Source organism: Gobius niger (genome assembly GCF_951799975.1).
Source record: "Gobius niger genome assembly, chromosome: 4".
Taxonomy (NCBI): domain Eukaryota; kingdom Metazoa; phylum Chordata; class Actinopteri; order Gobiiformes; family Gobiidae; genus Gobius; species Gobius niger.
Window position 1 is genome coordinate 31,644,406 of NC_136855.1, and position 14,513 is coordinate 31,658,918.

At 41.3% G+C, this 14,513-nt stretch overlaps 1 protein-coding gene across 1 annotated transcript in view; it reads left to right on the top strand.

Annotated features, from left to right (window-relative positions):
- LOC306961767 (neural-cadherin) overlaps positions 1-14,513 on the top strand; it is a 424,067-nt gene that overhangs the window by 209,250 nt on the left and 200,304 nt on the right. Inside the window, exons 13-16 of the mRNA XM_079554643.1 lie at positions 2,049-2,298; positions 6,547-6,674; positions 6,751-6,937; positions 13,282-13,425. Coding sequence (XP_079410769.1) covers positions 2,049-2,298; positions 6,547-6,674; positions 6,751-6,937; positions 13,282-13,425 — 709 coding nt within the window. The remainder of the gene's footprint in view (positions 1-2,048; positions 2,299-6,546; positions 6,675-6,750; positions 6,938-13,281; positions 13,426-14,513) is intronic.

The following is a 14,513-nucleotide window of genomic DNA, read 5'->3' on the forward strand; positions in this document are numbered from 1 at the left end:
AGCATTTCCCCCTATTCTTTCTTTGTAAAACTTAGATTTTTAACTGAAGCAAATCGAGTTTCATTATATTTCATGTTAATTGCAGTTCGTGTGGTATTTTAGGATATGATGATACACTTTTAGAACAAAGGTTTACTGTCATTTTTATGCCTGAGAGTTGACTGTATCTAGTATCGTTAGAGTCAATAATATCATTTATCGCGATACATTCCTGCTTCAATATATCAAACTTCACACCGTGACAGGCCTACGTATGACATACCCGCTGGAAACTTTGGACTATTTAGAACACGGTCTAAAGCTTCATCAAAAGATGGCGTCGCGTCTGCTGCTGTCATATTGGATTTGTAAATAAACTTTTTTTTAAATGTTTTATCTGTAAACAAACTACAAGCTTCCGTATGTCGAATAGCGCGCCATCGTCTTGCCGTCCCTCCTTGTTCTGTGATTGGTCCCCAAATCCATGTGAAGATTTCGGCCATGGTCCCCAGGCTGCTGTGCAGTTGGAAGCGATTCAAGCACACACAGCAGCATGGGTTCCCAGGCTACTGCGGAAGAAATGAAGTGCACATTAGTTTAAATGCGTGTGAATCATTAATCGGTGTACGTTTCAGTCAGTCAAGTGGTTAATTTAGGCTTCTAAACTAAAACAAAACAAGATTTGTCTTTTTAAGTTAGAAGATAGCTGTGAATCATAACTTTGTGGCTTCAAAAACAAGAAGATCCTGTCCAAATCCACTTCCTGTATGGCAGCACGACGAGAACATACTCCTCCTTGGTCGTGAATCTGTAGGAGTGACATCATAAGTATTTTAATTGGGACAAAGCATGCAGCCAACTTTTTGCTTTGTGCTTGGGAACTTTCAGAAGTCGTACAAAGTATTTATCTTTCAAATGTAGTGGAGAAAAATAAGATCGCAACAAAAATACTACTACTGAAGTAAGTACAGATCCTCAAAACTCTAGTGAATGAAACTGCAAAGATTGAATGGACAACTGGTTAGTCGCTGAACATTTCTGCCATTTGAGCAATTCCCACCTATACAAATACAGGAGCTTTGAAGTTGGCAGAGTTGGAAGACTTTACTGGGTCCACATTGGCACTTTTTTTGCTAATGAAGTTTCTAACGGATAAATAAAGTGAATTTGATTTGTTTTGAAGCCCTTGTAAACAGTAGAGAAAGTGAGAAAAGCAATGAAAGTTTTGATTAAAAATAGTTTTTTGGCATTTTTATTTTTTTTTGCTCGAATGGAACTTATTCTTAGTTACACACATTATAACCAAGATCAACACTGTTTGCTTCAAATGTGTTGAGAGCAATTAAGCCCCATTAAACTTGGTAATGTGTGTTTAAAGCCAGAATATGGTAATGAAAAGACAAGAGACTGCTTTACATGTGAAAGTGTGTTTGCGAGATGCTTATCAAGGGAGAGGGGATGCAAAAACGTGATCCCACTAGTGCGGCTCAGTTTATTAATGGAGATGGCAGTTCATTGTTGAATTGACGGTTCCGCAAACATGCGTAATCTCAGCGGAATATAGCAGCTCTGCCGTGAAATGTGTGGTTTATACAGGCTTAATCAGCGCATGCAGTCGTCAGGCTTGTTTGCGCACCGAACATGCCTGATAGGTTGGCTCATTATTGGGAACGCTTTGCACTGCAGGTTGAGCGGCTGCAGCTAGGTCAGCCATAGGCAAGCCGCATCATCGCTCAGATGGCACCCTTGATTTTAATTGGATGTATATGGCATGTTTTCTGCTCCTAATTAGTTTGCACATAACGGAGAATGAAGCGTTTTTGTCTGCTTGCCTTTGATCCCACAGGGCTTCATTGTTTTCTTGGCAGGACTCATGATTACTCACAGTATCTTTGGTATATTTTATTGTTTCACAATTAAGGCCTGGATGACACTTCCCACTTAAACGGGCAACAAGTTGAGCAACACGTCGTATTTTTTAAAACAAAGCGTACATTGAAGTGAGGGAGAGAGGGTGGAGTGTGCGGAAAAAGCATGAGCATGACCGTTTCTTATGTTCTCTTGTTCAGACAATCAAAGCCACGTCACCACTCGGAGATCCAAGAGTCACTTACAACCTGGAGGACGGTATGGTACCAGAGACCAACATGCCGGTCCGCTTCTACCTCACCCCAAATCGCGAGGACGGCTCAGCCTCCATCCTGGTGGCAGAACCGCTGGACTACGAAACCACCCGGCACTTCATGCTGCGTGTCCGAGCGCAGAACGTGGCCGCTGTGCCTTTGGCTGCTTTCACCATCGTCTACGTCAACGTTACAGGTTTGTTTCATGAAAGAAGGTTCGCCGCCCGACCCAAAGCAATGAAAATCAAAGCCGACACGATAAAATGTTCTTAAAGGAATAGGCCACTGTTTTTCCATACTGAGATGTGTCTTATATGTTTATACCTGAGCTTAGACCAGTTGATTCGTACCAGTCTGGTTTTTGTGCATGTGCTCAGTCACGCAACAAGACCAAAGATGTTGTTAGCATTTAGCCTCTCCTCCTCTCCTCTATGGGGCCAAAACGGATGTGAAGTTAGAAACGACAAAGCTCTTCCACGTGTCCCCTATTTAAATAAAGTTACATGAGTAGTTACACGATCCACGTATAGTTACACAAAATTAAACATGTCGATTTTCTAAGCGGATAAAAAGGGGAACTATATTGTACGGCGTATTAACATCTTTTATCCGCTTAGAAAATCGACTTCACTTGACTATTTTCACCCCCGTTTGGCCCCATAGAGGAGAGGAGGAGAGGCTAAATGCTAACAACATCTTTTTGTGTGACTGAGCACAACTCGTCTAAGCTAAGGTAAGAACATATCTCTGTATGAAAAAAAAGGTGGCCTATTCCTTTAAATGTGCCACCCCACGCCCATTAAATGTAACACCAGTTGTGCTGATGGCTGCCAATCAAACGGGTTTACTGTGAAGAAATGGGACTTTTGTTTCCTTCTAATGAGCAGTGGAGGACACATTTGACAAAAGCAGAAACTGTCACGAGCCTTTACTTTTAACACATCACGCGCAACTTTTTCTGCCAAACTGGACGTAGGTTTGGAACTAATAAAGTGGCTCATGCCAGAGCGCTCTACCTGTCGCCTCATCATATCGCTTTCTTTTCCGATTCATAACAAGCTTTCGCCCTGTTATTTGATCTGTGTCCCACTTCTTCACACTGCGGCATCATCTTTGTCAAATCGTCCCTACATGCTGGTTAGGCGCTGCCGTTGTGCTTGATGCAGTGATTAAAGGACATCTATGAGAAAATAAAACATACTGATGATACGTTTACCCTATTCATCTGGAGAATTAACAAAACATTGCCTTCTTGCAGTTTTAATGCAAGAAGAAGTTCAATGCAGTTTTATGCTGTATGACTCATATATATATGAGTACGTACATAGGGAAGAGTTTTTACCAACTGAACAGAATTTAAATCGGTTTAGTATCACACTGTTACATAATCCAAAAAGAGAAAGGCCTGAAAACTCTCTGAACCTAGAGCCTTCTATTTTATCGTGTTAGAAACAGAAAATGTGGAGTAAATTCAAAATCTCTGTACTTGAAACACTGCTAATGCAGCATACGACCACACAGAGGCCAGGGATAATACCGTGAGGGATTCAAATCATCTTGCTCACACTGGCGGAATAAGGCAGCAGTGGACGGATTCAGATTCACAGCAAAAGACTGTAGTTTGAGCAGAAATAGGCTCAGACCATGCAGTTCAACTATATACAGTATATTTGCACTTTCTAAGAACACAACTGTGCATGAATTAGTGTGGCCAACATGTAATAGTACTGTCTGTATTTTAGCTGATGATATTGCGTGCTCTCTAAGTCTCGTCGCGCTCTCGCTTTGGGGTTGAAAGCTCAGATTGCAAAGCCGCACAAATCGGAATAATTTGCAGCACTCGCCAGCTGTTGCCAGTGTGATGAGCTCAAGAGTGCAACAAATATCCTTAACCCTCCCTGACCAATTCCTTCCACACCGGAAAGCTTGTCCCGTGGACTCATTTTCTTTGCCATTCCTGGGCTGAGTAAATTCGACAACTCCGGCGCGGCGTTGCCTTGCCGCAGTTAATGCCCTGGGTAACTAGGCCCGAGCTCCATCATCGCGGCTTAATGTAGTGTTTGTAAGCCTTTGACCCCGCTGTGCAAAATAATTCTACTCACCGTGCAAGCGGCAGACAGTACGGCTTTTAATCCCCTACTCTCTACAACAGTGGCTGCAAAAATGGTTCCTAATCCCAAAGGAAACAATTATGTGCTATTAATTTGACTTTTTGGGAGCTTTCTGTCATGTTATATAATTGTGCTATTCTTACCTCCATCTACTCTTCCTGCAATCTCCAACACTAGAATGCACCGACCAATCAGGAACAGTCTGTCCAGTCAGTCATCACAAAAAAATGTGTGTAGTGGACAATGTAGGAGGGCCGAATCGACACTTCAGGTGGCTAGCCAGCCAAGAATAAATCAATGACCAATAACTCATAATTAATCATGGAACAATAACTCAAAAAGGGAAGGATATTGCAATTTTACCCACAAAAGCAGGGGTCCTGAATTCAATTTCACTGAGGTCCAAATATGTTATTTGAGGGTTTTTAAGCCTTTATTAAATCCAGTAATAATTACTCTGCTTTGAAAATAATGCAATTCATTGAATCCATTATTGTTTTCTTACTCTAAAAATACATTTTGGATCCATAATAGCAGAATGCATGTAGCCTATATTAAGCTATTGTGTACATAATAGGCTCTGTATTATGTACATAATATGCCAATATGATGTGTTTCTTCTCTTTTCTCAGTTCAACACACTGGGCCCTGTTTAGTCCAGGTTTAATCCTGGTTTATTTCTGGTCTAGTCCCGGCTAGTTCAGAGGTTTTAGGTTCAGACCTGCTCTCTTTCTTTTAACGATCAGGAAAGAGCGGTGCTATTTGTGCATTACGATCTCTTGTGCATTTTTTATTAGGGTCTCCTCAGTTTTAAAACTTTAGCGAGGAGCTCAGGGCAGTGTTTTTTTCGTCAACTAAAATATTTAGTCTTAATTTTAGTCAAAGTGATATTTTTGACAACTAAAATTGGACTAAAACTAAATTAAAAGTTTTTCATGAGACTAAAACTATGACTAAAATGTCCAGATATTTTAGTCGACTAAAATAAGACTAAATAAAAATGAAAGGGACAGACTAAAATCATTCAAACTTCTATTGACAGTCTGAAAGAGCCTCAGATCATGTAAATTCTCTGCCAAAGGATCAGCTCTGAGCTTTGTTCATGGGGAGCAGCTCCATGAAGCAGAGGAACAAGATTAAATATGATTATTATGAATATTATAAATGCAAAGTCGACTAAATTCAACTTAAATTTAGTCGACTAAATTTACTTGCAATTTTAGTCGACTAAAACTAGACTAAAATTGAAGATATTTTTTTGACTAAAACTAGACTAAAATCGAATTTCATTTTCGTCAAAAGACTAAGACTAAAACTAAATTAAAATATGTTGTCAAAATTAACACTGGCTCAGGGTCAGCACTTTCTCTTTCTGTTACCATTTACCGTGAGGGAGAGCACGGGGGGGGATTGGGTCCAAAGTTCGGATCCAAGGTCCGGATCTGGACAAAGGTCCGCCATTTAGTGACCTCTGCTCTATAGCCTTGTATAAAAGGTGCTTTATGTCAGTGTCTGGGTGCATGTCTTGTTATAAAAATATATGTAAATATTAAAATAAAAAGTGCATCAGGTCATTGTAACTATAACACCAGGTCACGTGACTATTTAGTTCTGAAAAATGGACTTGTAAAGAGTGACACGTGAAAAAGAGGCTTTTCTTATTACGCCACCCACAAATGGAACGAACTACAAAGACTTTTAAAATTGAACTCATCAGTGCCTCTTTCACATCTAAAACGCTTAGTATTAGATGTATGTATAAAGAAAATTGCTTTAATTGAAACGTGTAGGATGTAAATATTGTATTGTCATTCTTTGCTAAGAAACAAGGCTCTCATGAAAAAGAGAGTCTCGTACTCTCATTGGGTCTTCCCTATATAAATAAAGATAAATAATAAATTGTGTGGCTGTTGTAACTCCTTTCAAATGCTGTTTAAAGAGTCTGATGAGGTAAACGTGCATCTAAGGGAGATGAGCACGTAAGCCCCTTGTTTCTTAGGCAAGTGAGTTGTTTTGCAAAATGTCGAAAGCAAAAAAGATGAAGTAAGAACAGATTGTGTTGTATTTATTCTCCTAAAAGACGTTTTCTCACATTAAGTACAGTTACAATACTTCTGTAACCAGGCAGAACCACAGAGCAGCAGCCACACAAAAAACAGGCCAATAATTCACATACCTGTTTGACTACAATGAAAATGAATGGGAAACTGACTTCAAAAATTGTGCCCGAACTGCCGCTGAGTTGAAAATAGTTTCCCCTGTTGTTGTAATGTGGAATTTGAAGAACGATTTCTTTTTCAGCTGTTAATCAAAATTCTCATCATTTGTTGCAGACGTCAATGACAACGTGCCATTTTTCACTTCATCCATTTACGAGGCGTCTGTCACTGAGGGAGCGGAGGCCGGGACAATGGTTTTCCAGGTTTCCGCCACTGACCTCGACTTGGGACAAAATGGCATGGTACAGAACGCAATCTCAGGGAATTTACACAGCAAGCACCGCTCTTTATTGACAACGCTCTTCTTCTTTGTTGCAGATTTCCTACTCTCTCCTGGAGGATCGCAGTGGGGACTACCAGTACTTCCGCATCGACCCCGATTTGGGATACATCTACTCAAAGACGGTGTTTGACCGCGAAACCAAAAGTTCGTATCTGCTGGAAGTCCAGTCTGTGGATGGATACGAGTCAGCGCGGCCAGGAAAACATGGACAGCCCAACTCTGGTAGGTTTAGACACAGCTGTATCTCAGACTGAGGTTCACAAATGTGTAACCGGCGTGAATAAACTCACTTTTCAATACTATAGTAAATGGGGAAAATAATTGTGTTAGTATTATTTGCTGAGGTAATGTTTATGATTTACTTAATAAGTAAATAAGTCGCTCCGGAGTAGAAGACGCACTATAACTATAGCATAAAGAACATACCAAACTCTCGATCTCACTCCCGATCACTAAATCCTTTGAAATCTTCATCCTCGGTGTCACTTCTGAACAATCGCTGTGGCAACGACCTGGGCATGGAGGCGCAACTGCACTGTTGACAAGCCTCTCCCGGCAGCGCGTTTTTCAAGCTCTCATTTGCGAACTCGTTCCTCTACCTGTGGCCATCGAGCTTTTAGCCCGTGATTAGCTTTCTTTTGTTTTCCTCATTGTGGTTTAAAGCAGTGGTTCTCAACCAACATTTAGATAAAATAAACATATTTTCATTAGCATATAATCTAATGTTTTGTTGTAGCATGTGTTTGCTATTTTACCAGAGTGCCATTATTTGATCGTAGTTTGATGAATTTTATTTCAGCCATTTGTTTTTTTCTTTGTTTTTTAAGAATTATATAGGCTAATTTTTCATGGTGTGACCCGGGCGGGGGGTCACAAACCCCTTTACCTGTTATAATGGGGGTCGCTGCTCCAAAAGGTTGAGAACCACTGGTTTAAAGAGTAACCTCCGCTTCTCGCACACTCAGAACTTTCTTTCTGCTGCTCGATTAGCCTGCAGTGCCCTCTAGCGGCATGTGAAATGTATATATTTGAATTTGAAAAAAGAAAAAAAAATCACATATAAGTCGCTCCGGAGTATAAGATGCACCCCCTGCCAAACTATGAAAAAAGAAAAAATATGGTAATAGGATCCCTACATATACTACCTTTAACCACAGGCCATGACAAAACCTCTACAACTTCTACCATAGAATTCTGTATTGTCCATCTCAGTCTAATTGAGATCAGAATCAAAGGTCGAGTTACATGTTATTGGCTAAATGTGCCATACTTGTAGCATGAATCAAAATCCATGCAGATAGTTCAGCCTATACTGGAAAAATGACCTTCTTAAACACAGACAAATTACTTAAAATCGTTTGAATAAAGGTTCTTTATGTTCATTTGCATCAACAGTGGCAAGTCAAGTCCCTTTAAACTCTGCTTTTGCTTATTTAGAGTAAGTATGACAATTTGAGTAAATCTCGTTACTTTTTTAGGTAAGTGTCTGCTGGTGTTTGGTCTCCTCTTTTTGTATGTGCTCTACTTTGAACTTGTAAACAATCGGCCTCTGAGCTGCTGAGCTGACTTGGGCGGCTAACTGAGCCTCGGACAACTCTTCTGCGACCTGTTCTGCCAGAATAGCTTTTGGGAACTTTCATGGACATCAACGGACATCAAATAAACAATTACGGTACAAAATGACGAGAGCCCGGCAGATGTCTCTGTCGAGAGGGGTGGGGGCTTTGAAAATGGACTAAAAAAACCAAGGGTGGAACTGGAAACGACGCTGCCTTTATCTGCGAACAAATACATGTCCGAATTAATTTTATGCAACTGTGAAGCACTTTGAATTGCCTTGTGTATGAATTGTGCTCTACAAATAAACTTGCCTTGCCATAAATTAAGACCAAGTACATAATCTTGTCACTGTCATTCAGCCAACGGACCTGCATAGCCTGGTATAATAGCAGGAGTAATGGTAACATCTTATCTTAGATCATATTGTGTTGTCGAAAAGGGTTAAATGTAAAAACACCACCCAATTTTAGCCACTTGGTTACAGCATGAATCCCACTTGAAATCAGACTAATGAACTTGACTTTTAAAAGATCACTATAAAATATTATCTGAATGAAGATAAAAGATCTCTGTTCCATTGGCACTAAGAGGTTTCGGCTTGTTTTAAACCATACTAAATCTACTCAAGCTTTACATTCAATCGCTTCATTCAAGTAATTGTATGCAATTTCTTCCTTCAGATGATGATTCTTTTTTCCAGTGTACAATATCAAAAGTTGACAAAGGAGCCACAGAACAACTCCGTGAACTGCTCGGTCGCTACTGAAAGAAGATTCTAACGCACTAATATAGTATTATTTGAATAGCACTGACGCACATTCTACATTTAGAACAGGTTATGAAACTAGCTGACACTGATGAGGTCAGATGAGTTGCCGGGCGGCAAGGTAGCGCAGTGGTTAGTGCTCTCGCTTCACAGCTAGAAGGTCCGGGTTCGATTCCCACCTGGACGGGCCTTTCTGTGTGGAGTTTGCATGTTCTCCCCGTGTCTGCGTAGGTTTCCTCCGGGTACTCCGGTTTCCCCTACCACTAAAAACATGCACAATAGGCCAGGATGAATGATGTGTGTGAGTGAATGTATGGTGGTGGTCAGAGGGTCCGTTGGCGCAGACGTGTGTAGTCGCGAAAGCACTTCTGACAGTCTCCCCCAGGGGAAACTGAAGCTACAAACGTAGTTTACCATCGCCGAGTGTGGAGTGAATGTACAATTGTCTCATGTAAAGCGCTTTGTGACTATATGTCTGTGAAAGGCGCTTACATAAATAAAGATCTTCTTCTTCTTGTGTACGAAATGCGCGGTATAAATAAAGTTGCCTTGCCTTGCCTTGCCTAGTTCACGTTGACACACTTGATCGTCATGCGTATTGCTACAATTTTCTCAATGCACATTACCTTTAGTGTGATGTCTTGCTTTATCAGTGAACGCCTGCAAACATCGTCATTTCATATTTCTGTTATTACCGTCCTTAAAGTGCCGGTGCATTCTAAAACAGGCATGGGTAAACTTTTTCGACCCAAAGGCCACGCTAGATTTCTTACACTCCCGAGAGGCTCCGGGCCAATGGCATGTTTTTTTGCAACATCACAGCTTTATTTCCCAACTAATGGTGCATGCTATTGCGCTGCCCCAAAGTGGAAGACGCCTCAGACAGCTGCTCTATAAACTTTATTTAAGACCTCGAAACTCCACTGAAAGCAGCAATAATTCCTTTCCCCCCCCTCCTCCTCCTGCCCACATCTGCTCGTCTCTGCCCCTACCAAATAAAACAAAGCCATCCTTCTTTTTTTTTCCGCCTGCTCTCCTTTGCCCCCTGTCTTTTCCTCCATATCGCCAGTTCCGTCTTATTTGCTGCCAGATGAAATGCATACATGCTGCAGCGGTAGAAGTGCGAGGAGCGCGGAGTTGAGCAGATGTTTAAACAGATGGGCGGCTGGAGACACGGGGGTTCAGGAAACAGCAAGATGGAGGCGCATATCATTTTAATAAATAGGATTTTGATTATTAACACATCAACCTTTCTCCTGGGTTGAAAGATTATGATATCTCTCTGTCAGGGTAAGCAGCAGTTACGATATTAAGCTGATCACAAACCGGCAAGGCTCCTGGGAATGTGTAATTTCTGGTGACAATGTTTATTAATCACGTATCTCGGGGCGGCAGCAGCGCAGTGCTCGCGAATCTGAAACTTGGCGTTTCACTCCCAACCAGAGTGCTCTGTGGCAAGACACCCACATTATTTAATATTATTGAAGATCTGGGTCCAAACAGAAAGGAAGGGGAATCTTATTTGTGTGGGAAGTTGCCCAAGCTGTAGCCACAATTTCCCCCAAGGTAGACTGAAAAAATGGCGGATGCCCACATCTGCGCCAAGGGACCCGGCGGTCTCTCATCCAGGTATTAGCCAGGCCCTACCCTGCTTAGCTCCACGAGGTCTGACGGAAGGTATTCTTAAGGCGGTATGAGGTAGTCACTGTTTCATTAGTCTGCCCCATGAAAAGTATTTCCACAATTGAGTGTGGCTGAAGAGTTCATAAATAATGAAGAGTGCAGACTAATGCCTGGAAAAGAGTTAGGGTTACGATTCACATACACATGTACATAAAGAAAGTAACGATATGCATGCGCTCTAGAATTATGTTGGCCCGCTGTGGCATGAGCTTCTGCAATGTCAAAAGATCCAACAATGCTTTCATTTTTCAGTGAAATCTTGTATCAATAATGGGAGAATGAGACCATTGCGCAAAGCCTTCTCCAGCACATCCCAAAGATTCTCAATGGGCTTAAGATCTGGACTCTGTGGCAGCTAATCCGTGTGTGAGAATGATGTCTCATGCAGAACCACTCTTTCACAATGTGAACCCGATTAATCCTGGCATTTTCATCTTGGAATATGCCCGTGTCATCAGGGAAGAAGTAATCCATGAATGGAATAACCTGGTCGTTCAGGACGTTCAGATAGTCAAGTGAATTGTGTCAATATTGTTGTTCCAAATATCGCACATGGCACTGTCCAATCATTGTGTTACGTAGTGAAAGTGTTCCCAGTGCTCTCACAAAAGAAGTGTGAGAGTTTTGAGAACTGTGTTTAAACTGTCAATTGTTTTCAAGAAGTGTCACATTTTAGAGAAATAATTGCAGTAAGAGGCCTTCTGTATCTTATCAATTGAGAGAAAAAGAACAGTATTGTTCATGTATTTGCTTCCAGTTCTAAGTTGGCGCTATGCCGAAGCAGATGCATGTCTTTCACAAGATTTGTATGATTGCCTTCAGTTTTAATTTGTTTTCTGCAACCAAAAATCCATGTGTGTGGCATTCTGACATGAAGCCATCCACAAACTGTTATCAAGTTTTATTAGAAATAACCATAATGAACTCGACGGAAGTAGCAAGCCAGCTGTCCTGCTACTTCTCGGCTAATTGGCGAGCCGAGGATAGGTGTGATTTTGCACATACTGTTCTCATGTTGCACTGTGAAATAAGGAGGGAACAGAACACCGTTTTTGTGAAAGCAATTTTGTTTGATTTCTTTCTGTATATGTATTTAACAACAACAGGCTTGCGTCACTACAGCTCCATGGGCTGCTTGAGTAACCATGAACTCTGCATCATCCCTTCAACCGTGCTTTTAATATTTCATCGTATCTCTTCCAGCTAGATCTGCAAATTATGTTCATTTTGATAGCGATATCAAAGGGGGGCATAGTTTGTCGGGGTGCTGCAAAAAGCATGCCCCGTGCATCGAACCCTGAGGTGCTTTTGATTTGACTGCAGCTGCCAGATGAACGCACAAGATAAAACAAAGCAGCTGGATTCGATGATAACATTGTAATGACAGATGCAAAAGGAAGCGGAAGAGACATATTTTACTTTTGAAGCGGTTGGCATTGACTATGTTGTTAGTTTGAATCAATGCTGTATTTTTTGGCACCAATAACAAAATGAATCAATGACTAACTATTTAAAACTAAGCAAAATTAAAAGATATGAGACACAGGCTCTTGTGAGACAAAGGCTTCAATAAACCTTTGTTTGGAAAGAGATCCATTCCGATTATTGTAGATGAAATGGCAAAGAAGCAGGTCTAACTCTTTCAGAATGATGATGATAATAGGGCTGCACGATTCAAAAACCTTATTGTGATTTTCTGGACATATATTACCATTGTGATTTATAATTTGTGTATCTATTTCACATACTTTTCACCCAATGGAGTTTTCACAGTAAAATATAAACATCTATGTCTGCTATACTTTGCTATGTGTGCACCACAGCACCACATGACGCGTTTATGTGGGAAACACACACACAGCAGCATCGGGAGGAGAGGATCAACAAAGCTGCTGTAGTTACCTGTTTGCGCTGTGTTTTCCATCGTTCAGAATCAAGGCAACTTTTTGATAGTGTTCGCTGGAGAGGCTACAGATTTTGTTTGTTTGTTTGTCTCACAAACTTTTCTTTCAGGGAGTGCAGGGGTTGCTGGCTCAAGCAGCGTGAGCTATGGCAGACTTTGCCTTTGACTCTCTTTAGTTCCACGTCGCTTTTCTCAAACCCAGTTATGTTCAACGTTGATATCAGCTCCCCTGCATCCTCCTTTGTTACCGGAGAAGTTTCATTTGGATGCAAACTTGAAACACTTGTGATTGAGGCTCGATGCGAATTGGAGAATATGTATTTTACGGAAATGCTCGCCGCGAGGCAGAAAGAAAAAGAAAAGCGTAAACGCGGTTAGCTTATCGCACCAATTAAAACCTCATTACCAACGTCATTTAGATAATGACAGTAATTATTTTTAGTTGACTAAAACTATAGACAAAAACTACAAACTTGTTTAAAACTAAGTAGCATTTTGGTGGATTAGACCCAGATATTGTTTGTGTAAACCAACGGGAAATATAGTCTTCCTTAGAGGTAAAAACAGATGTGTGCTGTGACAGAATCGGAGCAGTCTCTTGTTTACTCTAACCTCTCCCGTTTGTCTTTTCTTCTGTGTAATGTTTCCTGTCAGACACGGCATATGTGCGCATCTTCATCAGCGACGTGAACGACAACAAGCCGGCGTTCGCCCAGACCGTGTATGAAGTGGACGTGGATGAGGACGCAGATGTGGGCTTCGCCGTGCTCACTGTCAGCGCCAATGACGGGGATGAAGGTAGGCTGCAGTCAGAGTGATAGCTGTTTCCACCGCTGCTTGCTTACAGCGTGATGACAGGAAGCACCGCTGTAGTACAAATGACTAGGGCTGGGTAACATTCGTTTTTTTTTTCCGATACCACTACTTTAACAATACCTGCTTTTCGTTCCGGGTGCCTTAACGGTATTTTTTTCGATACCTATGTTATTTTACTTGAGTTAAAATATTGTCTATAAAAAGTATCGCTCAGGAGAAAGTCCAAAAACGGCACAACAGAAAACAGGCCACAGCAGCGTCACCTGTAACTTTTAGAGCAGAAATCCCACTAAAGCAGTGATAATAAGAGAGAAAGGACATTACTACCTTCTGAGCTGAAGGAACAAAACAGATCCACATCAGGCACCGTTTTCTTTCAGATAAACTTTTCTAAACACACGGCGCTGTTCGACAAAGTGAAAGCGCCTCACACGTCAAAGATCTGTTACATAGTGAGAGCGCTCACTCTGTCACTAAAAATGCACCATAACTGTTCCAAAAATGGCTAATGCAGAGTGAGCGCTCACCTTTTCCAGAAACAATCTTTGATCCCAAATGCTCTGTGCTGCCATTTGGTGCAGCAGGAGTTATAAACAACAGTGAGTAACTTCACGCTCTGCGGGGCTAAGCCTAAAGGTAAGGCCAATGTGTTTCTCATTGTTGTCACTACCGTTGTCACTACCGTGTTGTCACTGCTTTTCTCTTTGTCTAAGGGCTCTAGTTTCTTATTCAGTCCAGGTTTAGTTCTGTTTTTTAACCAGTTTACTGTAAGTCCTGGTTTAGTCCTGGCTCAGACCGCAACCCTGCCATCTCTGATAATACGAGCGATCGCTGTTATTGTTATTGTTTACTTACGTAATTTTCGGCGGATGTTTTGGTGAATGGTAGGCAACAGCTACAGCAACAGATGCATCCAGGTCTCTAACTCGGTTTTATAAAATGATAGATCTGTTACAGCTGAAGAGAAGCAATGCCTTGTTTATGGGCATTGTTTTTTGCCGATCGTAGGATTTTAATAAAATGTTTATCACATGTGAAAACGTAAAATGCCAACCACGGCCAACAGATGT